The sequence below is a fragment of the Prinia subflava genome, chromosome 14 (genome assembly GCF_021018805.1).
Source record: "Prinia subflava isolate CZ2003 ecotype Zambia chromosome 14, Cam_Psub_1.2, whole genome shotgun sequence".
Lineage (NCBI taxonomy): Eukaryota > Metazoa > Chordata > Aves > Passeriformes > Cisticolidae > Prinia > Prinia subflava.
The window spans coordinates 5,925,500-5,951,491 of NC_086260.1; the positions used below are offsets into that span (position 1 = coordinate 5,925,500).

At 45.8% G+C, this 25,992-nt stretch overlaps 1 protein-coding gene across 26 annotated transcripts in view; it reads left to right on the forward strand.

Annotated features, from left to right (window-relative positions):
* Window positions 1-25,992, forward strand: part of MAGI1 (membrane associated guanylate kinase, WW and PDZ domain containing 1) — a 335,623-nt gene that overhangs the window by 38,003 nt on the left and 271,628 nt on the right. The window contains exon 1 of one of the 26 annotated variants that reach the window (XM_063411662.1): window positions 8,004-8,289. The exons of the other annotated variants lie outside the window; for them this stretch is intronic. Within the exon in view, the coding sequence (XP_063267732.1) occupies window positions 8,187-8,289 (103 nt within the window). The 5' untranslated portion in view covers window positions 8,004-8,186. Of the gene's footprint in view, window positions 1-8,003; window positions 8,290-25,992 lie in introns of those variants that run through there. 26 annotated transcript variants of the gene reach the window in all.

The following is a 25,992-nucleotide window of genomic DNA, read 5'->3' on the forward strand; positions in this document are numbered from 1 at the left end:
AGGGGGATCAGTATTTGTTAAGGTTCTTGCTGATCGTGAAAATTGGAGGTGACTAATTTTTAGAGCTTTTAGTCTTCTACTGGCCAGGGCTAAGGCAGGAAGCAGGGCTTGTCACAGCATTTGCCACTGGCAGTTCCCAGATTTTACCCTGTCAAACTGCACATTATTTCCATTTACTTCTTACAAAAGGATGAGGAAAATTCTGTGTATTTATCAAGGAGCTTTATCTCCAATTCTTCGTTCTCAGTTTTGAGAACTACTTTGCAGGACTGTGTTTCCATGGAAGAATGTATTGGGTTTTTAGTAGCTTACAAAGCAGAAATAATGTGACACCAGAACTGTGGTGTGAGACACCAGGGGTGGCTTGATGGCCTTGCCTTTGTGTAAGGATGTCATGGGAATATGGTACCTGATGCCAAGCACTTGGCTATGAGGAGGCTGATGTATAACAGGGAAGAGTCAATTTCTAATAAAGGGGAAAACCTTGAGGGAAAGGGAAGAGAATTCCTATAACAGAACAAGTGGTAGAATTTAATCTCCTGCAGAAAACAGGCAACTAATAAAGAGGTAAAGAGAGGTTAAAAAATTGCGGTTGCAGTTGGAAAAGCTGTGTTTGCTGAGGAGTCTTAGGTTAGAAGATGCCCTAAAAGAAAAAAATGAGAAACAGAAAAAGGAAACCTAAAAAAATGTATTTTTCTTCCCATCGAGTTTGTGCCAGATCCCAGTTTGATTTCTGTGTGCACCTGCAGCCCAGTTAAGGCTGAGAAAGATCTGAGTAGCCAAAGGTCTGCTGGAATGGAAACATTAGGAAATTAGAATTTTTATATTATACAGAATTATTTGGAAGATTGGTTTCAAGTTTTTTAATGTGCAAATGCAGTTCTGAATATATATGAGGTGTTGCACATCTATATTAACTGTTTCCACTGTATTATTTCCTGCTGGTAATGCTCAAGACCTTGTTAAAATAGGATTTATTGCAATGCTTGTTCACACATTTATAGAAAAAGGGCATGTGTATAATCAGCCATTTCAAAATGAAGCATCAAATGGCAGTTTCACATTGGAGTGTAACAGAAATTTGTTTGAAGGCTTTTCTGTGGTTTGTTGGGTTTTTTTCCCTCTACTTAGAGCCCTGTGCAGCCCCTGCCTTTGTTCTCCTGGCTTGCTCACTCATTAATGTTTGCATCTCCAGGTTATAGCAAAACAGTCAAATGCTGTGGTCATTCATCTCTGAAACCTTTAATGAGCTTATTGGGAAAGGACTATAAATATATATCTTGTACTTCTCTTGTATGGGGAGATGCTTCCCCAGGCCATGAATAATTGGGTTGGCCCACCTAAGCTAATTACAGACTGTCCAATATTCAAAATACCCTCTGGGTCACATTGTTAGGACTCTCTGACCAGGTTAATGGCTTCTCTGTACCTGAATATTATGTTGGCCTTTACCACCTTGATCAAAAAGGTAAGGTCCCACTGTATGGGACCTTTTCCTGTGCCAATTTGTGACTTGTTTTCTGCTAAAAGCATCCCTTTTCCTCCTCCCTGAATGATGATCTCAGAGGGACAGGGCAAAGCTTGTCTTGACCAGGCTCTCTGAAGTCCATCCACGGGCTCAGCACTGCACTGTAAATGCTGCTGTGAGAGTCTGTGAGTGGCAAGGTGGGAGACAGCAAGTCCTGAGTGTCCCTGGTAAATCTGTTTGTGCCTCTGCCGTGATTACCTTTCAAATCTGTTCAGTGTTGTGTAGCAAACTTAACTCACCCGCTTATCTTGAGGAAAACAAATGTACCAGTTATTGCCGACTAGTAAGTGCGAGCTGAGCTGTGTGTTTTCAGTGGGCTTGCTGTGATTTTGTTTTGACAGATTGAGCTGTGTTTCACTTTGCTTTCATTTTTCACCCTGTCAGAGGAATTTTTAGTGCGTTTTTTTTCCCTTCCCCAGCCTCTTGCTGTCTGTGTGGATCAGTGCACTGAAGCAGTGACTCCCTCTCCTCTGCATTGCCGGTTTGCAGCTTCTCGTGCCACAGAGCCCTGAGCTGAACCTTCCCCGTGGGAAGCTGGGGTCAAACCTTGGCCATCTCAGTGGGCAGCATCTTCTGCCATGGGCAGGACGTGCAGGAGAGCTGGTAGGGGCAGGTGAGCTTCCAAGTGGGAATGTCTTAGGCAGCCTGAAAGTTTTCTTTATTTCCCACTTGACTTGTGCTGTGTTTCCCCTGACCTGCCCTGAGGAGCAGCAGCCTCATGTCCAGAGGAGGCAGCGAGGCTGGAGAGGGGCTTGGAGGACAAACCCTGTGAGGAACAGCTGAGGGAGCTGGGGGTGTTCAGCCTGGAGAAAAGGAGACTCAGGGGTGCCCTCATCACTCTCTACAACTCCCTGAAAGGTGGCTGTGGTCAGGTGGGGGTCAGGCTCTTACTTCAGGCAGCGCTGACAGAAGGAGAAGATGCAGCCTTAGGCTGCACCAAGGGAAATATAGGCTGGATATTAGGAAAAAGTTTTTTACAGAAAGGGTAATAAAGTATTGGAACGGTCTGCCTGGGGAGGTAGTGGATTCACCATCTCTGGATGTGTTTAAGAAAAGACTGAATGTGGCACTTGGTGCTGTGGTTTAGTTGAGGTTGGGATTGGGTTGGACTTGATGATCCTGGAGGTCTCTTCCAACCTAATGATTCTCTGTGTGTGTGCCTTGGGCTGGATCACCTGCTCTGCTTGGGGTCAGCTGTGCACAGTCCCTCTGCCTGGGTGTGCACAGGGTGCTTTGCTGAAGTTGATGTGTGCAGGGGTTTAGGGGTTCAACTTCCACTGCTGCCCTCAGCTGAGTGACCCTCCTGCATGAGCCCCTCAGCAGTCACTGTGTTAATCTCAGGAAGCTTCATGTCCTTGTTCTGAAATGTTGCCATGTTAGAAGAATGCTAATTTAGAAGAAAGAATAATTGGAAAATGGGAGGGCTCACACCAAGCTCACTTGCATACTGCCAGGCCTCCACTGAGCTGGTGCTGAGTTTAGTGGTGAGTGAATGACACTGACTGAAGGCAGGGGAAGCTGAAGTCAGGTTTAACTGTGCCATCTTCGTGACAGCAGTCTCTGAAGAGCCTCTGTAACAGAGCCCTGGGAGAATGCACTGTGATCAGTGGTGTCACTCTCTTGGTGATGCTGCAGTCCCTGCTCCAAGGGGAGCAGCACAAGAACACGGGCTGGTGCCAGCCCTGCAGCACGTGTGCTGCTGGAAAAGGAGGTGCAGATCCCTCCTGCACTGAGGGCAGTCTGGGTGTCATAACCACCTTAGACACAGCTTGGTTTGTTCTTTTTATTAGCAAAGGCCTTGTGTTTGTGCAGGGCATGCACACGGAGCTTTCCCTCCCCACAGCAGCAGGTGTGGCTGGTTCCTGTGGGTCCCTGCTGGGACTGCAGTGACACATTGCTCCCAGGCTCTCACTGCCTTGGGATGTATTCTCCAGGGACCAGCTTCTGCTGCTCTGCCTGCTCAGTAATCCTGATCATGTATCAAATTCTTAAGTACCTTCTTCTTTTTTCTCTTCTGAGCTTGGACTTCTTTTTTTGGCTGCACTTCCCCTTGTTTTATGGTCTGTATGTGCCATTCTTGCCTGCTTAATACTTCATTTCTTGAGAAGTTCAGTCGCAATGCAGTGATCAGCAGGTCTGGCTTTGTTGTGAACTCTTCCAAATTCTCGCTCAGTGTCTAGCAGTGTACTTAGGAGGAGCAGAGATTTATTTGCATAACTGGTCAAACAGAGGTTAGTGTGAAATAAAATACATGCATGTGCTTCTCTCGGCCTCCCCCGATGCGAGGTCAAGGCTGGCTTATTTTTTCTGAGTCCTCCCATTGTCAGAACCTCTCAGGGATCTGGGCTCTGGTCCACTTGCTGTCAGTAGTAGTTTACTTTGCTTCTCAGTAAATTGTCCAAGTTTGCAAACCTCCCCCAAGGCTATCGTATGACAGCATCCCTCACGTGATGGGTCTGGTAGCAGGAAAAAAAAAATTCTACTTTCTTGTAGTCCAAATATACAGCCCTTTCAATTATGTATGAGTGAAGTGCTCAAAGGATGCAAAACCTTTGAAGCTGGCTCAGGTGTCTCTTCTCCCCCCATTCTCCAGCCTTCCTGGTGCTTTATCATAGTGGTGGGCTGAATTTGCCATTCACTGGATGAAACAGAGAGAATGATCTGGAGAAACCCAGCCAGGGCTATACCAAGATAACATTTCTGGCTGTGGTGGTCCTTGAGGCACAGCCTCTGCCAGGTGCAGTACTCTTTGGGGAGGTACTGCCATGCACTTGTCCTCTTCTGGGACTCCTCCTGAAGCAATTACTGCTGCTGTTCCTTGAGACAGAGCTGTGGGATGGGAGGACACATTTTCTGACAACCTGTGGCCTTTCTTCATGGACAGAAGGAAGCCTTGTAGCAAGGCAGTTCAGTGCCTGAGTGATGCAGAGCTGTCTGGATGGCTGTGGGCCAGTTCAGATTTCACCTCAAGTCCTGACCCTGAGGTGAGCCCAGGTAATTCCCCTCTCAGATATCCCTAAAACTCAGGGCCCAGTGTGTTGATTACAGCTGGATCTGCTGCATGAGGTGCTTTGGGCTGGGCCTGAGGACACAACTCACCTCCTAGAAGGTCTCTCCCTTCAAAAGATGGATGATTATTGGCACGTGCCCCTCCTGCTCTCTCTGGTCCTATCCTGCCTCCATAAGAAGTAACCAGAACTGTCTTCAAGCAGTGGGGTGATGCTGGAGAAGGGACTTTGCCAAGTGCATGCAAATGCCAATGTTCACATCCTGTGCAGTCAATGTGTCCACAGCTTTCCAGACCCAAATCTCTCTGAGTCATTGTTTGAGAGATTTGCTACTGGAATTCCCTTCCTTGATGCTGGAGAGGGATTGGAGATGAAAGGAAGGCAGTGCTAACAGTGGAAAATGGCTTTTCCACTTCTTTCCCTCTGAATGTAGAATGCTTCATTCTGCCTGGAGTCTAGCTACAGGTGACATTTAAAGTGTTTGTTGAAGCTGGAGGTGGTTAGACAGGTGGCTTTAAAGAAATAAAGGCAGCGACTTGAGACAGTGAGATAGGAGACAGTGGCAGCAGGGTTGTAAGTGACTTATTTACTGCAGCCTTGAGAGCAAGAAACACTGCAGAGGACAAAAATCGTGTAATGTTTATATAGGACTGTAAGAAATTGATTACAGCTCAGGTATGTTTTGTTGCATGCTGCTGGGAGGAATCATAAAAGTCACGCAACAAGGTTTTGAACATCATGGTATTGCCAGTCTGCTCAAAAGCCCCATTTGCACAATGAAAACCTTTCATTTGTTCTTTTTGCTACTTTCAGCTGTGTTGTCTTCCAGCTTCTGTGAGTTGCTGCTTGCAGGATTCAGCTCTTTCAGGCTGCAGTCCTCTGGGGGTGAATTGTTTCTTCTACTCTCAGCCATTTAAAACAAACAAACAAAAAGCTCGGGGATTTTGCGGAAGTGTTTCCCCACGGATGTGTTTTCTTTTAGTCATTGCTTGTAAGTTATTATTTGTAATTTGTATTATTTATCCTCTGCTGTCACACTAAGGGCTTTGGAAAGGCTTTCCTAATGTTCTCCCCAGTTTATCCCACCTAATCCCATCCTCCCACTGAACCATGCAGGACGTGATGCACCGGCACGAGGTGCCCAGCAGCAGCTCTGGGAGGGGGCAGATTTCCTTCTGCCCTGGTGGGACCAAGCCCTTCACTTGCATTGTTGTCCTGGAGGATGTTGGGGGTCCTCAGCAGTGGCTTGAACCCCTGGCCATCCCCTCCTGCAGCTTCAGAGCGGGTATAAGTAATAGATCTTGTAAAGACTCATTTGGGGTTTGGCATTTATGATGCTTTACAGCCAGAAATTCATCTCTCCTCTCGCTGTCCTTCCACTTGCCCAAGGCAGTGTGTAATAAATCTGTGTCTCTGAGCATCCGCAAGCCTCTGCTGGTAAATGAAGTTACTTTCACCTGCTTACGTTCTGATATTCTTTCAGGGAATGTGCATTCAATTGTTTTTCAGGTAGATCTCCTCTAAATAAATGGCATTTTCTGTCCCTTCAGGAACTGCAAGGAGCAGTAGAATGAAAGCCATAATAATAAAACACACGCGTTGCTGGTGTCCAGCAAGACTAAAGACTAAAACTGACAATAAAAGAGACACAGGAGTGCTGTCTTCCTGCCTGCCTCCTCACAAGGTCCGTGGTCTCTGCAGGCCTGATGGAGCAGGCTGGGTTGCTCATGGTGGTGCTGAGTGATTTGGGGCAGGGATTTCTTAGCAGTTACACTGGATTTGAGTTCATCCCTGAAAACACACTGCACACAGTGCCTGGCCCTCGTTTTTGTTGCTAACTTGGAGCTGCCTGTAGATGCTGGTTTGGCCTTTTCTTGGCAGAGGTTTGTGTGCAGAACAGACAAGGTGGTTTGAGGTTATGAAGCCCACCTGGTGTTTGAGATGAGGGAGGTGTGTGGGGGCTGAGTGTGCTGACAGACTGTTTCAGCACAGGTAAAACAGGTTGGATCCAAACTTATTAGTCAACAGCTGAGTTCATGTGTTGCTGCAGCTGTTCTTAGCATACCTCTGTCCATGTCCTCATGTGTACTTCAAGGAGAAAAGTCTGGTGAGCTGGACACAGCTGCACAAAAGCAGCTCTAAAATTGTTAACCTGCTAATTTTAAGCCATTGCATTACTCTGTCACTGGCATCAATGAAAGCAGCACTTGCCGCTTATCTCCTGGCATGTGTCTATGACTGAGCAGCAGAGACAGGGGTTTAAATTGTCATTTCTAGCTTCACTGATGATCTGACACTCTCTGAGCAATCATCCCACCAGATCGCAGAAGATGGAAGTGCAAATCCCACTCAGTCTGTTTGAACCAAGAAGGAAAGTCAATGGAAGCACGTCTGAAATAGCTGCAACCACGAGGAGAGGATTAAATAATGCGGCCCTCAGACAAAAGGATTCAGCTGTGTTTATTTTGACATTAAAAGAATGACGTTGAATGAGAATGTGTGTGGCATTGTTTTCAGCGTGTCCGGCATTTTGAGGTGTAGTTTGGGTGAAAATGAGGTGCAGAATCTTAAATATGATGATACTTTATTTGAAACTTCTCAAACAGTAGAGGGGGTGCTTTTGGGAGGACTGAGATGTTCACAAATGATTGTCTGTGAAGCTGGATTTCATTTTGATACTAGAAAAAGTGCCTTGACATTTTTTATTATTGTTTTTTGCTTTTATTACTATTTTACTGTTAAGCGCTGCGTGTCTTTGGGCCTTCACTGACTAGAGGGAACTGTAAGACATTCAGTACATTTGATACTTCCTATGTACAAGATCCAAGTATGGATTTGAGTGCCTGGGTTCTCTAGTAAGGATCTTGATTCTTGTAATGTAAAGTTAGAACAACAAAATTGGATACAGATGCTCTTTTTTTTTTTCTTTTCCTTGTTGCAGTTCTAAGCCAAATGCTTTACTGTGGAATACAGTTGAATTGCTTGTTTTATCTCATAAAATAAATATGTCTTTGTTGCTCTTTTGGGCTGATGTTTTCCTTAGCTTGCAATTGTGGCTTAGCTATACCCTTCCTTCCCTCTTATCTTTTTAATTTTTCTCACACCATGCACAGATCTTGAGTTTGGCCTTTTCTGCTGGCTGATGAAATTGTCTTTGCCATGCCATAGGAGCCTGCTGCCTAAGTAGTGGAGATACACTGATAAACCCCTTGCTTTTGTGTTAGAATTGGTGTTTTGTTTTGATACAGTATGTATCATTTCCCATTTGAAACCGCTGTTATTGTACGCTTGGAAAAATCCTCTTACTTGGCATTGGCAAAGGAAGCAGAGTTTAAAAGAAAAAAAAACCCCACTTTAATTTAATAAGCAGTATTTCAGGGTTGCTTTTGTTACGTGCTACCTTTTGAACTCTGAGAAGCAGCATGCAGATCTAATCCACACCAGCGTCACTGCGCTGGGCTGCACAAGTAAACACTTTAAATGGGAGGAAGCACCTGCGCATCGCTATTGTCTGCCCTCTCCCATTAGCAAAAGTCTCGGGGCTGACTCTGCCCCAGCCAAAGCCTGCAGGCAGTGGGAATCCACAGGCAGAGAGCAAACCTCCCTGCCCTGGGCTGGAGCACTGGGGGCACCTCGGGGGACAGCTGGCCATGGAGGGGAGCGTGGGGCTGCGTGTGGATGCGCAGGGCGGGTACCGCGCGCTCGCCCATCGCCTCGGCAGCGCGGGATGCAGGCAGCACAGCAGCCAGCAAGGTGGGTCTGGGCAAGGCGTGCTCTGCCTCGGACTCTTGTGGGGCTGGGGAGGTTGATGAACCCTGAGAACCACAGTGCTCTCAGCATAATTAATGCTCTGGAGTTACCCCGCTCGTTGGGTCTGTGTAACCGAGCGCTTGACTTGGTTGCTTTCCCATGGAGTTTGTGTTTTTACACCATTCCTTACTGAGGAACTGGTGAAGTGTGGTATGGGCATAGATAGAACCTGTAGCAAGTTTACAAGGTTTAAAGCTGAAAAAGCAGGTTTGAATAGAAGAGTGCTAAAGTCTAAAATCTCTTGAATTTACCCAAGAAAGGTCGGGAAGCGACTTTTCATGACCCAAAAGTATCTGCAAACAAGTGCTGGTACAAAACTGCTTTTGAGCTAGGGAACCAAAACATTAAAAAGTTCATCAATTTGAAGCTAAATTTGGGTAAATTCAACTTAGAAAATACTAGGATGGGTCTTCTGTTTCCATTGCTGTGTTAATGTTGTGGTCTGTGCCTAGTGAAAAATAGTGGGGAAGCACAGAAATCACTGGATAAAGTGCTTAGTGATATAGGAGATCTTGTTAGAGTAGCATCACTTTGGGATTCTTAGATTTTTCAGTCTCTATGAGACATTTTATGGCAGTGAAGTACCTGGGGAGCTGGAACTACATCTTAATTTATTGCGTGTTCATTTATTGAAGTTTGAGATGCCTTTGATGAGATGTTAGTAATTATTTTATTAATCCTTCAAACATCAGTTTCCACTGAGGAGAAATTGTCTTTGTGCCCTCTAGTGGAAAAACTATTTACTTGAAAGCTGCTAAATTAGGTGAAGTTTTTGCAAAGAAAGGGGGAATGTGTGAGAAAAGACACAGAGGAGCAGAACAAGGCTGGAGAGATGAAGGGTTGCAGGAGGTGGGTGTGCTCTGTGCTTCCTCTGCTTCAGTCCTCCCAAAACTGTAACAGTGATGACATGCACAGACTTTGTCAAATAGAGAAGATATTAGCCAATATTCACATCAGCTGGACTTGGTGAAATTATTCTTGGTGTAATTATGAGGAAAATCCAGTCTCAGCAAGCTCAGAACACTGGTCAATCATTGGTGGTTGCCATCGATGTTCCCCAGGGATGTGGTGGAAAGGGAAGAGCAAAGCAAAACCCATTCTGAACCTTTAAAGGGAGGAGAAGGAAAGACCCAGAAAATGAAAAATCAAGGAATATGACACTGGTTTTTCAAGAAAGGTCCAAAGCACTTTGTTCACAGCAGAGAGGAAGACGGGATCCAAAAAACAAGGTGATTTAAAAACAAATAGGCAAATCTGTCCAACTTCCCTCATTAATGGGGTAACTCGCTGATGTGTGAGAAGGGCTGCTGATGTGACTGAGGTTGGGAGCAGGGTTTGGATCCTCTTGGTGAACAGCAAAACCAGAGGGCACCAGTGTGATGAGGAATAGGGAGGAGGAGGGTGCAGAGGTGGCTCTGAGGGAGCAGGGGCTGGGATGGTAGCGGATGGTGCTTGGCCAGCCCAAAAAAACCAACACCGTCCTGAGGTGTGAGGAAAAGACTCAGATCTCTCTGTGAGTCATCCTTCCAGAAGCTCTGTGTGTAAGGCAGGGCTGGTAATCCCTTCCTGCTGCACCATGGGGAGCTGGGCAGTGCAGAGCAGGAGGAGAATGGTCGTGGTTGGAGCTTGGAGAGAACCACAGAGGTGGGAGGCTTAGCAAATGAGGCTGGAGAGGGAATGTGAAGGAGCTGTATTTGGAAATATAATACTGAGTGCAGGCAACACATTTTCTGTTGCATAAAGGATTTCTGTAAAAAGGATGATCATTAGCTCTTAGCTCCCAGTGGAGAAAAATACCTTGATTTGCCTGAAAAAATATTCAAGGAGCAGACTGGGGGAAGAGCTTCTCACTAGGAGGTAATGAAGCAAGAGCAAAAGAAATTGTGAATCTGCTTGACTGGAGGATTTGCAGAGCAGTTAAGGCAGTGCCTCGTGCTGATGGTGTGATTTCTCCCCCTCTGTTGCCTTCTGTCCATCCACCCACTACACAGGGTCTATTTCATTCATTAACCCTCCAAGCTGGACTTTTTATTTCTGTTGCTAGAGTTGGTTTCAGGGGCCAGGGGTCAAAACCAGTAGCAGTCTAGTAGGCTATTGCATGGCTTTGGGATATAAATTCTGCTCTCAGTGCAGTCATGAAAACTTCCAGCACGGATGTAGATCACAAGAAGCTGCTGCTGTCCCATATATCTTCCCTTCTCTGTTTCTTTCTGGAGCTGTTCATTTGGGATGCTGTGAGAGAACAGATGTGAACGTGATGGAGCCCCCACAGCCCCCTCCCATCCCTGCCATCCTCCCTTTCCTCGTACTGGACTGTCACTCTTGTTTATTTTGGTTTGAATTACCATTGCAGAAGCTCTGGCAGCGTTGTTTATGTGCTGTGTGTGGTGAGTCACTGTTTGTGTTTGCTGCCGTTCACGCTGCCGATCCTCTCCCCCGTCTCACGCTTGCAGCCACAGTTCCCTCCCAGTATTCTCTTCTATTCTGAGTTTACAATGCTCAGCACTCCTGTGAGTGCAGGGAAAAGCAAGCTGGCAGGGAAGATCCAGGATCAGCCTTTTTTTTTCTCCTTTGTTTTAGCTTTCTTCTGGCATTTCGTAAGGGTCCTTGCTCAAATCAAAAGATTCCTTGGAGATTCCTTCCCTGAGATCTCTGTGCTCCATTAGTCTCTTATCATATTTCTAGCAGGCAGTGAGATCAATACTGTATTTCCTGGCTTGCAGATTTCAGGAAAGGGGGAAAAATGTTAAAAATGGACCTTTTTGGAAGTTACTGAGATGCTCATGTGCAATTCCAGCACCTGCTGGCATGGTGGAGGTGTTAATTCCTTTCACGTGCGTTGTCACTGGGGTGGAGACTTTGGCATCCTGCACAAGATCATAAATTTGGACCAACAGGGACTGATCACACTGGCCTCTGAGGGGGGCTGTGGGTGCTCTGGGTGGATGGGGAAGAGACTCTCCATGCCCTCGTGGCCTTGGGTGACCCCTTGTGCTTCTTCTCCTTGGTTCTGGTAAAGTGCCATCATTGCTAGCCAAGAAAATCCTACAACTCCGTGCCTGTGAAATCTGCATGGTAATGGCTCACAAGTTGCTCTGTGGATTTATCAAGGAGAAACAGACAATTTTTTTGTGTCAGCTTAATGGAGCTTCAGCTCACAGAGCTCCATGTGGGAGAATTAACGACGGGTCCTGTGTCCCAGGCTGTCCAGAAGCTCAGCAAATGTTTGATTGTGAATCTACTGTAAAATAGCTGCAAGCTTCCCATGCCTCAATTAGCATCCTTGATAGAGAGCAGACAAGTTTTCAGGTAAAAAATGTCCATTTTGACTCTTTAAGTGGTCTCAGGTGGCCCATGGAATGTAAATGTTTTACTCTATTTGTAATGCAAAACCTTTTAATTATCTCCAATTCATAAATCCCTGGTTTGGTACTTCACTGCTTGTAAGAAAATGCTCATCTTTTAGTGGGTAGTAATCAGTGTCAGAGGAAATGGGGAATAGATGGTGTGTTTTAAATGGTGTCAGTTCCAGCAACGGGAATGGTATAATTTAAATCACTTACATTTAATCATCCTTTAAACACTGAATTCCAGCCTCTGCTGCTTGTCTCCCAGGAAGCTGACAGCTTTTTAATGCCACTATGGCAACACTTGAAAGTTCCTTAAACTGCTCTAGGCTGTGATGTGGCTCAGTACCACGTGTGTTGGTGCATCCATGGCTGGTTCTCGTGTTCTCAGGCACTCAGCATTGGAGCTGGATGCTGCTGACTGCAGGGGCTGGTTGGGCTCTGCTTCACCCCCTCCCAGCCCCAATTTTGGAAGTGTCAACTGTTTTACCTTTTTACAGAGCTCTAACATCTGTTGTAAGTACCACAGCAAATGTGACAGCTGCTGAGGGTGGGATTATGGATCTGGGCTCCATGTATAACAGCTAAACATATTCTAGCAATTCAGCAGGTTGAAAAATAAACCACATCAAGCTGTGTTCATCATGCTCTGGGTCTGTGTGGTGGGGATGTTTCCTGATGGAGTGAAATTGTGCCTGGAAGTGTGAGGCTTTGACCTCATGCATTTCAGCAAGGGAACAGGACAGTGTGGGATGCAGCAGGTCCTGATCCTGCCTGGGGAGCAGAGCAGCAGTGCCCTCAGTGCTTGTGGGGCCCCAGCAGTGGTGACCATCATGTGTGGGGTTGGTGACATGCAAACAAGACACTTGCTATTCACCTCAGTGACAGTGTGCATGGTTTCAACCTGCACATGTATATGCATGTATAAATATGTGTGCCCATAGATAAGGAAGGCTGCAGGCACTTATAAAAAGCAGCTGAGAAGCCCTGGTTGGGATCATGTGGGATTCTGGCCCCTGGCTGCCTCGTCCCTGCCCCCATGGACAGTCTGGCTGCAGATGAAATAATTTAATGCAATTCTTGCTCCCAGCAACTGGTTGATGACATTAATGGAGCGAGTGGAATTTCACCCATAAAAAAAACCACATCTGGGCTGCTGGGGAGTGAGCCCCAGAGCAGGGGTTAGGAGGGAAGGGTCAGTGAGTTGAGAATTGGCCACCTTTATTTGCAGCTGCCCATTGAGCTGGCACTGGAGCTGACTGACCAGCCACGTGGGCCATAGGTAGCTTTTGTTGTGCCTAGAGGCCAAGTGGCATAGTCTTAAATTAGAAGCTGCCACTTCTGCTTAGAACAGAACTGGCTTTTGGAACGGGAGCGTTTGGAGGCCGCCGTGCTCTGCGAAACATGCTGGGAATTCGCAGAGGAGCCCATTAGTGCCGGCGGAGCAGCGGAAGGAACGTCCTAAGGAGCCAGGGTGAGGAGGGGACGTGAGGACACCGAGTGCTGGCAGGGAATGGAGTGCCCAGAGCCACCTTCTGCTGTGGGGAGAGCCCGGCTGTGGCTGGGGCAGCGGCACATGCGGGCGCTGCTGTCGCCCAGGGGAGCAGGAGGAGGAGGAGGAGGAGGAGGAGGAGGTTTCCAAACCGCCTCTCCCAGAGCGTCCTGCAGCATTGGAGGTGGTCCAAATGTGGATCAGGAGATGGTGGAGGAGCTTTGGTCCTTCCCTGCCCGCAGCCAACAAGGGAATCAGCCACAGAGGAGGGAGGAGATGCTGCTGGCCTCATTTCCCTGGGACTCAGGGGTCTTGGGTCAAGCAGGGTAGGAGGGTGGCAAGTTCAGCCTGAGCTGTGGGAAGGGTTCTGCTCCCATGGGATAGCCCAGGAAATGGGTGGGAGAGCAGCAAATGGGTGTCAGCCATGGTCTGAGTCCAGCACAGCCCCACAGGAGGGGTGCTGGCTTCACTCAGGCTGCACCTCCTTGGAGCATGGGCAGAACTGACTTCCAAAAACCCTCCTAAAACACGCAGGCATGGGCACCAGTCCTGGTGTGGGCTGGCCTGGGGCTGTCCTCTGCTGTCACTCCTTTCTGGCAGTGCTGCCATGTCACATCTCCCTTTCCCCACACCAAAGCCATCCTGGATGGGAACAAGAGACCTTCTGTGACCCTCTGTGGTGCCCTAGGAATGACCCATGTCCATCAGAGCACATCTCAGGTTTCTGTCTTGAGGGACCTGCCAGAAGTGTGGTGGAAAAATCTGGTGCAGAGGTTTATTTTTTATTAATATTCCTTAATTTTATTAGAGCTTCTCTTCCTGGAGTGGCTCAGAGTTGGCAGGTGCCACCAGGCTATGCTGCCTTGGCTTTCAGTGGCAGTTTCATCTCAAAAATTGGGGGATTTGTTGGGTTTGGGGGAGAAGATCTTACAGTGGAACATGGAGCCTTTTGTCTGTGCCTTCAGAGCTCTCCAGGTTGTATTTAATTTTTAATTGTATTATTTGAAAGATAGAGCACTCTGTAGTGACAGGAGGAACTAAAGGCGTAATTGGGAATTTGTTCTGTTCGTGTCACCTTGTTTCACATCCTTGAAGGAGTGGTAGAAAGCACATAATTTCCTTGAATTTATTCACTGCTCAGAATTACTCACAGCATAAATTTCTGGGGGAAAAAACCTAAGCAAACAACTTAGATCTTAATGTAATTTGTGAGATAAGCTAAAAAAAAAAAAAAGCCATTTAGCTGACTTAGTCTCCCACTCCCCCTGAGATTTAAAGGAACAGTAACTGTTGAAGGGTTCTTTGCTCTAGGATTTTTCCAGTTTTGTAATGTAAAGGCTCAATTTTCTCATTTCCTGGGCAAAAAGATGATCTAAAAGCCTTTTCTTTAATAAAAGTACATGTTTCTTCTTTATCGCATGACTCCAGGAGTTGAGTTTTTTTAGGACAGCCATCAGATATGTGTGAAAATCATCAGTGCTGGCAGCATTGAAGTTGTTAAGGACAAGTTCAGTACTGTATTTGCTCAGAACTGAGTGTATTGGGACCAGGGAGGTTGCAGCAACCTGGCTGTTCAAAAGCTCCTGCTACAAGTGCCTACGATTACATTTTGAAGTTTATTTTCTGCTGCACTTGATAAAACTTTGTTCACTGCACTGTTTTGACTTTAAAAGGCAAGAATCCTGCAGAAGTGCAAGTAGCTTCTTCAGGGAAACATGGATTTTGCTCTTGGCAAGCTGCTGATATCAAAGCTGGCCAAGTGGAGGTGTGCTGTGCACCTTTGCTGTTCGGGGTGCCTGGAGGTTCCTCATTTTCCTGTGACATGTGTCTGTCCAGTTGGGTGTCTTGAGCTGTACTGTGGTTCCAAAAGCAAGTCCTTGTGCAGGAGGAGGCCAAAGCTATTCTGATGGTGACTGGTGTGGCCTCTCAGGCTGGGTGTTTGTGCAGGAAGATCCAGTTTCAGTTGAACATCTTCGAATTTATGATTTTTGGGCTGGACATTGACCTCTCCCTGCTTCATGGTAAAGCATGAATCTGCCAGGTCCTTTCCTGGTATCACCAGATCCCCCAAGCTCAGCATCACTTCCCGGCTGTGCTCTGTGGTGACAGTGGCCCCTGGGGAAGATCCTAACCCACACCTGCACCACTCCATCCTCCAGGCCACCCTCCTGTCGCCTTTTCAGGTGGTTTAACCTGTGCTAAGTTTCAGAGTAAAGTGAACCAGTCTCATACCACAGCTCCTGTGAGAACCAGGAGAGACCTGAGGAAGGGAGAGGGCAGGATCACACCTATGCTAGCTGTGCTCATGCTGACAGCTTTGTCTGGCTCCAGGCACTGGGAATACTGGACTTGAGTTCTCTGCTTTCAGTAGAGCTGAGCTGCTTCTCTTGAGCTGCTTCTACTCCCCCCAAGACCCAGCTCAATTCAAAGGGCATATTTACAGCTTGGGAAGACCTGGGGAAATGGCATCATTTACAAGGCAGATATGCTAACAATGGGCATTTTTGTGGCTGGATACGAATGTCAGCATGCCAGCTCAGCCCCAGCTGGCTCTCAGGGGAGCCTTGGTCCCCGTCCCAGCCGTCTGGCCAGTTTGGCACTGGTGTCTTGCAGGGATAGTCCATTTCTGGAAAGTTGGCTGGTTTGGGATCTTCACCTGAGGTACACATGGGTGTGTTGTGGGGATCTTGCTGTGCAGTGGGAACACTCATCCCTCCAGCTGGGAAAGCAGTGCTGTTCAGACAGCCGTGGGGTTTGTGCTGGAGTGAGGATGGCATAAGGAGGCTGTGTGGAAACTGGATCAGATTCTGATGCAAGATTTCTGGCAACCTTCAGGTCCAGGGAAGCAGTAGTCCCTGAAATCAAATGTGCACTTCCAGCTGTGGGGAAGCAGCCTGCCTTTTTCATCCTTCTGCCTGTTTTCCTTTCTGATCTGTAAGGTTTCACATCTCAACTCCAGCAGCTTTGGTTCTATGGCTGGCACTGTTTGGATACTAGAGGAGATTTTTTTTTTGGCAGTCACTTGCGAGCTGTTCCTTGTTTGCCTGAGTTCTGGGTTTACAGTGATGCAAGCAACGTGATACTATTTAGCAGCTCTAATAGAGGTCAAGGTCCTGTTGTCTTAGGTATTGTAAAAATGCCTTGTAAAAGGCTGCACATGATCCAAATGAGCTACAGGGAAGGCAAGCAAAAAGAAGGAATAAACCAGGCCCTCACAGCTGCTCCTTATAGATGTGAAGCTGAGGCACAACCAAACACGCAGGTGTGTTTTGTCAGCCCCTGAAATGGGACCCAGATCTCCTGAATTTTGCTCCAAAGGACTTTTTGTTCATTTGGGTTGATTCAGAGTTAATTGCTAAAACAAGCTGAGGCTGCGTGTGCTTTCCTCATTGCTTTATCCCCTTTTGAGCTGAAATGCTCTGAAACCAATCCTGGATAAAGCTCATCCACTGCTGGGACATCTCTAATCTACTTCAGGGAAGCTTTTTCCTCCCTGGAACCTGGCCAGGGAGGAAGGGGGAGCACACTCTGAGCCCCAGGTATGGGGCAGAGCAGCGCCTGCACCCTCTGCCAGCAGCTCATCTCTGTCTGCCTGGGGATCCCAGAACAGGGAGAAGGCAGCAGGTAAGGAATGCTGAGCTTGTTCCCATAACTGGACCCTGGGCAGGTTTTGTCTTCTCCCTAAAACACAAGGGAGAGGCTTGAGTAAGAGTGAGTGAGCCTGGAAAGAGTTTCCAAGGGTGCATCCCCAGGTGGCTGCTGCAGCTCTCTGTTTGCTCCTTCTCCCCATCCTATGGAGCCACACTGAGAGCTGGGGTGATTGGGTTTCTCTCTGATGAAATTCCTGCTCTGTGTGCTGGCAGGGCAGAGCTTGGCCCGTGTCTGCACACTCAGTGCCATTGTCAGCTTTGGCTCCAGCTTATATTTTTGGAAATTAGGTTTACAAGGTGCAAGTTTTATCAAAAAAAACTGTTGGGTATTTTTTTCTGTCTTTTAATAAAAAAAAATACTCCTCAATTTCTTGCTTCTCTGAAAATAGTAAAATTCTTGCCCTGGCTGTTGTTAGGTGGCTGCCAGAAAGGGAGGTGCTGTGATCCTGTCCTAGTGTAACTAAAAACTTGTGTGTGTTCTTTGCTGCAATGAAAGCCTAAATATTTATGCTACAGTTCTGGTTCCATGCCATGATCTTTACTTATAGATCATTGTGGTTATGGTTCCTAAATGATTTGAGCTCTAATAAATAGTTTATTCTGTTTCATATCAACAAGCCAAAATAATAATTGATCTTTCAGGATATAAACTCCTTTTATTACTTGAGGTATTGTTTGCTTTTACGGTTCAAGTTGTTTACAAGGAATTGTTTTTATGCAATATATTGTTCACTCGTGTATTCTGAAAGAATAACAATGAAACATTATTGTGCTTCTGATTTCCCTTTGAAAAGGCAAAGCAACCCTCCAAGCATGGTTGCTTTCCGTGCTGTAATGGTTCTGTGCTCTTTACCATTGTGTTCCTTAAATAAAAGGCACAAGATGATCCTGCCGTACAGAAACACAACAATTGTTTCTGTAAACAGTGTGTGCTCTGCTATCTGTAGCAAGTAACTAGTTTCTTGTTTATTATTTTATCTTGTTAATGAGAAATCAAGTCGCTGATACTTCCTTGTTTTTTGGAACTAATTGTTCCATGATTTTAAAAAGCACTTAATATAATTGGGAGTCATTAACTTCTGATACAATGTGATGTGAGTGGAGGAAGTCCCTGTCTGGAGGGCTCTCATGGCTCAGATCATCCCAGCAGGGATTGATCTGGCTGTGCCTTCAGTGAATTCCTTAAATTCAGAGCCTCCTGTTGCTTGGTGCAGCAGCAGAGGTAGGGACCAGCCTGCCCATGGCTCATGAAATTGGGAGAACTTGCGGCTCCCAGGGCTAAGCATGGGCTCAAATACCTGGCAGAGCTGAGCTGTAACTTGTTCTCTGTCACTGCCCTGCACATCCTGGAGATGCTCACGGGCTGTGGTGGGGGCTCTTGGGGAGATTTTGTTCTCTGCTTTCAAGGGCTGGTGATAAATGAATCCTCACCCCCAATCATCCTCTTGGGAGGTACAAATGATTCCCAGGTGACTGATGTGGAAGGGAAAGCTCGGCATTTACAGCCCTGACTGCAGGGGAGTGCTCCTAAAGGTGCAGAAAACACTGTGGGATGAGCTTGGTGGGAATCTGGAGCGAGCAGGGGCTGGCCAGCCAAGGACCCATCTCTGGGGAGAGGAGGGGACATGGCCAGCAGGTGCCACATGCTGGGTAAGGGCTGTAAATCCCTTTGGAACGCTGGCAGGTGCTGGGAAGTGCTGTAGGTGCTTGAGCTGCAGCAGGACAGGCAGGATGCAGGGGCTGGGGAGAGGGCTGGGTGTGCTGAGCTGTGTTAGTGCTGCTGCTGCTGCCCCTTGCCTGGGCAGGAACGTGGCAGGCAAAGTTGTTTTTCTGCATCAGGCAGAAGGGGCTGATGGATTTTCATGCCCACATTGTACTGCTGGGTGTGCTGCTCAGTTTGGTAAGCCTTACCCCAGCCTGGAAATCCTGACTGCTGTCACTTGCTGGTGTGCTCAGTGCTCTTCCCAGCAGAGCTTTGCCACTGTCTGTGGGTGACAAAAGCACCTGAGGAGGGCATGGATGCCTTCCCTGTGAGGATCCCTGGATTCTCTGCTGTTCCCTGCTGCAGCGTTGCTGGCAGCTCTCCTGAGTCCCTGTGCTTGTCTGTCAGTGAGTGAGCCAGCACAACTCAGGGCGAACTGGGTTGTCTCATTACCCATCTTAAATAGGTGCTTTTTAAGGCAGAATCTTTCTTTTACACTCTTTCTTTCTCCTTTTCTGTCTTGAAGTAAGGCTGCTGGAGCCCAGAGGCTTTATGTTCCCTCTGCAGAATCTTGCAACAGCAAAGCTGGAGGGATGTGTCCCTACTGAGTAACACTCTCAGATCACTCACAGAAAAGAGAGATTACAAACCTCCCCACTAAGTTTTGCATGCCCACAGCTTGAAACCTTCAAGCCTGGAAGGGTGGGCAGCCCAGCTCCTGTGTTCCAGAGAGAGCCTTTGAGAAGAGAAAGCTGCTGTCTCTTGCTGCTTCCTATCTCCCCAGGCATTTTCCAGCCCCAGAACTGTTTCTCTGTGAATGAGTTTAATGGTAAAACAAAGCCTGGCAATAAGTGGCCTTCCAAAACTGTGCATTTTCAGTCTTCTGATCTTGCTGCCTTTTGTCTCTGGGCTGTTCTGACCTATTCATGTCAAGAGAGCAAAGAATCTGTGAGACTCTGATAAATTTGTACAGCCCCTGCATAGTGTAGGAGGAGGTTTAATTTGATCTGACATTTACTAATCTGCTAAGACTTTCAGTGATCTGTTTTCATACCAAGTTGAGTTTTATATCCCATAGAGAAATGGGTAAACATATTGCATTGGTAACAACAGCAAGTGCACGAAGCCAAAAATTTCTATTCCTGCACTTGAAAATTCCTTTCTGCTTGCTTTTTACGGGGATTTATTCCTCTTGCTAATTGTCAGGCTGCTAATTTCCTTCACCTGGTGAAGTGCTGGCAGAGTCTTAGCTGTGAATTATGTGAGGCGTTTGGTTTGGTTTAGTCTTGCATTGCATTCATATTTTCCTAAGGCTGTTGCCTTAATGTGCTGGTTGTAAAAATGATTCCAAATATCAGATCGTTTTTCTACCCACCACATGTGACTGGTCTGACAGCAGCTTGTGTATAGATATTCTTGAATTTATGTCCTTAAATGGCTCTCATGCTACAGTGGGAAATTCCTTGATTATTTATGTGGTTCTCACACTTTGTGAGTAAATGAGTGAAACAGTGAAATTCTCCAGGGCAGGTTTTTTGTGTTTTGTTAGTTTGTGTGTTGTTGGTTGGTGGGTTTTGAAGACAAAAGGTTTTTTAGAAAGGCAGCTTGATTTTTAGAAAGACTTTTAATAACTAACAGAATACTCATATTTTTTTTAACATGTAGGGAAACTCTGAGCCAGTCTTGACAGTAGATCCTCATTCTTCATTATGATTTTTGCTATGTATAAGTCATACTTTTTTTAAAAAATTACTACTTTTTATTTTCTTTCCTCCCAAAGACAGATTAATTGTCCATTTTGTCAAATGCTGTGAAGGTGGGTAGGAAAGGCAGCTCTGAGTAGGGCTCTCTGCTCTCACCAGAGGTTCTGCTGGCTGTCCAGAGGGGCAGGGGAGAAGTTTGTCTGTCCATTTTGGGGAGCACAGCCTGTCTTTGCCCAAATGTTATTTGAGTGTGGCATTAATGGGGAATGATGCTGAAAGCCAGGCTGCTCTGCAGTCAGGTGGGGCAGGCTTTGTAAGACTCAAAAAGCCAGTGTTAGTAAGTACATTTAAATTCATTAATTGTCAGTATTTTGGACTGTAAATGGGAAAAGATGGTGAAGTAAAGGGGAGTTCCTTAATTTCAGCTGCTGCTGCTCCTTAGTCTTACCATCCCTGAAACATACTCCTCTCAATTTGTGGTGTTGTGGCTCATCCATAGAGTGCAGAGGCATCAGCAGAGAACTGGTTAACTTAGTAAAGATTCTTTACTCTCCCTTTCATTTTATCCCCATCTTTTTTTTAATTTTTATTTTTAATTACCTGGCCAGTGCACTACAGAGTTTGATTCTGAAAGCCTTAAAAATGCTGGTTCAGGCCAAATCACTTTAATGTGGCAAGGTTAAGTATGATGTGGGTTTTAAATGTGTCAGAAGCAGCTTATACATGCATAGCTTGCTTTATGTCTTCAAATATTTGACATATGCAAAAAAAAAAGTTGTAACTCTTTGCTCACTGAGATGAGTGAAAGAAAAGCTTCTTTAACTGAACCTAAAAAAGATTCTTCAGTTGCTTTCACCATGGTAAATGTTGCCTCATTAATTAAACTTGATATTCATCATTAGACACTACAGTTGGCAAAGTTCATCCCCATTCTCCAGGGCAGGATGGACCTGGGCAATTAATGGCAAAGTGGAGTTGTTTAAATGCTCTTTGGAGAAGGCCTGATGCAAAGGAGGAGTTTTTTCATATGAAATATGATCTTGTTTTCCTGGCCAGGAAGCTGTTTGTTTAAAAGGCCAGGAGCATCACAGGGGTCTTAGTTCTCATGCCCAGAGTTCATTGTCCAGGGATTTAGCATCTTTGGTAACTGTTTGCTGAACAAAGGTGGTTTTAAAGCTGTATATTAAGATAGACTTTCACTGCTAACTGGGTGAGTGATCTGGGACATGTCACTGTCTGTTATTGTGGAAAGTCTCTTTAAACATCTCTTACTCATGTTTTCTATACAGTAGTACCTTCTTTTGTATTCTTTTTGTTCCAGCAATTGGGAGATTATGTTCTTACTAGTCCACTCTTAAATAGCTACAGATTAAAAAAGGCTTTTTTATCAAAGCTCTGTTGTAATTTTGCAAGTAATACGTTGTCAGGAAATCAAATACACTTTTTTTTTTTACCAGAGTGGATAATTAACCACTGAAGCAATTTATCAACTGTTACCCAGTGGGTGCCATGGAAGGTGTGAAGTCAAGGACTGATGTATGGGGAAATGCTCTACTTAAAGCAGAAGCCAGCGGGGAATTGATTGATATGATGTGACCTCTGTTATGTGGGGATATGGGAATAGATCATCTTGGGATCCCTGGAGGCTATAAATCCATCTGAATCTGTTACCTATAAACACTGATAGGAGATTAGACCTGGGTGTGTAAAATGTCTTTAATTTCTCTGAGTGACACTGGTGCCATATTGAGGCATTGTCCTGCTCCCAGCACGGTGTCACCTTGTGCATCAGTGGGGTGATTTAATCAGCACTCAGGGGTTGCTGCCTCTGTGTGTGCTCACCAAACTGAGCCTGGCTTAGCTGCAGAGAGGAGATCAGGTGCTCAGAGACCACGATGTCACTGCAGAAGAGATTTCACAGTAAGAAGTAAGAACTGTCCTCCTCCACTGTTGGCAAAAAAAAAAAATCCAAACTGAAATAAAATTAAGACCTGTTTGTTCTATGCTTTTTTTCCTAAAGAAAAGTGTCAGTGTTGAGTATATATATTGATAAATATATGGAGAGAGAGAGCTAGAGTATATATATATAGACTACATATATATTCTTTATATATATATCTATAAAGACTAAGTGGGTCTTTTTTTTGTATGTGCCTTTTTTTTTTTTTTTTGTTAAATGCATTTACTTGCTCACTTTCCCTAACAAGAGAAAACCTTGGAGGCTTTCAGGTTTTAATAACCCCTGGCTTCGAATTCCATCCAGTTCTGGTTGTAAAAGGAATCCCCCATTTTACAGCTGAGTAACTTTGGGAAGTGTTAGAAACCTGCAACCCCATTCAGCATCAGGTACTCCACAGGTTCTGTAGGATTACCTGGAGTGTGCTTAAGAAAATGTTTTCCTGTTGGTGTTTCTCTGCTAGTCCCTGGATTCATACTAATGGCTCTCTTTGCTTTGTATTAGCATTTCTATAATCACAGATTTATTTGAGCTGCAGCCTGTTTTTGAAAGCAATTGCTGGGTGAGAGATGGTGTGGCTGTGGTTGGTGCAGGAGCCTGCCCATGAATACTAAAGGCTCATGGAGTGGTGTTTTGTGTGTTGTGGCTTAATGGAAGGGCTGTCTTTGGTCCAAACACTTTGTTATTGAGAGGGCATGTATAGTTGAATGAGGGAGTGAGAACTTAGTCATGGATTTTAGATTCAAGGTGCTTAGATGTAAAAACAGATTTTAAAAAGCCCAGGGTTGGTTGTTTACATGGGGTTTAATTGTGAGTGGTTTGTTTTCCAGCAGTGACTTTATATTTATTTCTCCCTCTCTTCCTGCAGCTCAGTGTTGATGGGACCCTGCACATCTCAGGCCTCCCCACTGAATGCAGATGCTGGGACCTGGGTGCTGTCCCTGCTGCAGCTGGGGGCTGTCCCCCTCCCTCTGGTGGGGCACCTGGGGGCTGTCCCCCTCCCTCTGGTGGGGCACCTGGGGGCTGTCCCCCTCCCTCTGGTGGCACCTGGGGGCTGTCCCTCTGCAGCTGGGGCTGTCCCCTCACTCGTGGCACTGCCCTGAGCTCTGCACATGGGAAATGCTGCTGGAGTCTCAGGGAGCAGCAAGGGCAGCAGAGTTCCCTTTACTGGACTGTTGGAAGTGATGAAAAACCTTCCCCTCCATTTTTTTAGGGATTTTTATGGGGATGTCCCTGAGCCCTGAGCCAGACCCTTCCTGGGGTTTCAGCTGCCCCCTCTGCCCATTTCCAGGGATGGCAGAGAAGGCAGGGAGGGGGAGCAGGGTGCTGCAGAGAGCCTCCAGCCCTGGGCATCTGCTGCAGTCTCTCCATCAGGCCCCACAAACAGATCTGCACCCTGTCTTTGAGACTGCAATTTTCTTGACCAATGGATTCAAAGGTCTATCTGTCTCTGCTTTATTGTTGCTATTTATTGCCTCAGTGTTTGTTTGGCAGAAGGTTTTTGTGTTGAATACCAGCCCTGCTGCCCATTGCCAGGAAATTTAGAACCTGTGAGTGATTTCAAAGGCCATCTGACTCCAAAGCTTCCAGCAGGATTTATGTTTCTGCTGGTGCAGAGTTACAGTGTCATAAGCTTTTTATTTGTTCTTATTATATCATGGGCATCTGCAGACTGTTGAGTCCAGTTTTCTTCAGCTGTTTATGTGCAAATACCTCTCTGATCTTGTGAAAGGAGGTCATTCATTATTCCCACTGACTGCTGCTCCAAGGAAAAGCTCTCCCCCCAATAAGTCATTAAAAGAAAATTGAATTAGTTGTGCCAAAACCAATGGCTACAAAATACATATGACTCTGCTGTTCGTATGAAGGATGAAAAAAAGCTCTCAGTTATTTGGAATATACTCCTGATTCAGTGTCTGCTCAGGTTTTATTCTGGTAAATCTGGCTTGCTGTCTGCAGTTCAGCTGGCAGTGGAACCTGGGGTGTGCTGCCAGGGCTGCAGTGGGATCCCTGAAAGGCTTAATTTCATTTCAAATTGTTGTAAACAATCATTTATTAAACTCCTACTCTGTTTCCTGCCTGGCCAAAACAGTAGCAATTTCCCTTCCAAGATAAGTTCTAAAATTTTGACTTGTGGTGGATTCCAAAGGTTGCAGTGTGCAAGACTTGGGGTCTGGTCCTTTTGCTTGCAAATGACTTAAGAATTCTGAGTCAGGCCTTACTGTTTAAACCCATTTCTGTCTGTTTTCAAAGTAATTATGTTTATTAATGCTGTGTGATTTGAAAAGCTGCCAGATGTAACAGAATAACTGGGTTTAGGTTTTTTAAGTGCTTTTCTGGAGATCCTAATTTTTTACTTTCTGGTATTTCTTCTCTTTTCTCTTTCCTAAGAAAGAATGTTTTGCTGACTGACATGATCTGTAATCCATCAGGGGAAAAGAGACATTTTCTAGGTATTGGTCTGGTGTCTGTGTGGTGGGTGCTGGGTCACTGTGAGATGAAGCAATGCAGTCATGACATGACCAATCCTTTATTTCTGCTTAAAGCTGTAGTACGTTCTGTCTGAGGATATGATGCATCCAAATAAAACACATTTCTGTGCCACTAATAAAAGGTCTGTAACAGAATTCAGATCACTGATGGATAAAAATCCACTTGTACTCCTCCCCCAGGTTTTACCACGTCTTTCAAATGTCATCTGGAGGTGTTGCCATTATCTGTATCTGCTTGTTGTGCCTTGGAGAGGCAACAGAGATTTGTGTGGGAAAGCAATATCCTATACAAGGTAATGCAGCTGAATGACTCTTTCAGCTTTTGCTAATGCTCCTGCAGAAAAGATGGATATAACTCCAGAGTCCTGTGCTGACAGCAGTGTTGGAGTCTGTGCCACACTGGCAGTGTAATCTGTCTTCCCAGCATTTCATCTAGCATACATTTGCTTATCCAAATATTGCTTTGTTATTTTTATAGCTGTCACTTGCAATTCAGCTCAGAACAGCAAATGTCAGAAAGGAGTTACAAACAGCACCAGCATTTTTTGTGGTGTTTGTTTGATGGCTCCTCCAGTGTCACTATTGGAAAGGGGAAGTGTGGAACAGTGGAATGATTTTGTGAGAGCAGTCAAGGATTTCTGGTTTTTTTATCCTAGGCATCCCTAGCAGGTAGCAAAGATGACAAGTCTTGTCCTGCAGAGCTCCATTTTTGTCTCTCAATGTGTATTTTTGTCCCAGTATTGATCCTTCTTTGTACAAGGATGTCCAGCATGGCAGGGATGGAGGGGAGCCTCTGCTGAGCCCAGCTCCAGCTGGTCTGGAGGCACAGCCACAACCTGCTCTGGTACTGAGGCACCAGTCCAAGCACTTCTCCAGTGTGGCCTTAAAGCAGCATTCCTGGAAATCTCTCTTCTGGATCCTTCACCAGATGTTTCAGATGGGACTTTCTGAAAAATAACCTATATTATCTTTGTAAGGAAAGGCGGTTGTTCCAAAATGTGTCTTTTTCATGTAGTTATCTGCTCCCTGAGAAGGTTCTCCTGAAAAATGAGCCCTGCTGTGCTTCACTGCTAGAATGATGTCATCTGGAACCTTATCTGTGAATTTTGGACACGTTCTTGTTGTTGGAAAGAGTACTGCTGTTGATCCAGATACACTGCTGGGTTTTCTAGTCAGCAGATTGCAAAGAAGCACTGTGGCATCATTGATGCTCCATGTTCTGCTGTGAGTAGCTGTGTAGTAATGACCTGTGGCATTTAACTGCACACCTTAGCATGGATGCAGCAGATGTGTAATGCTAATT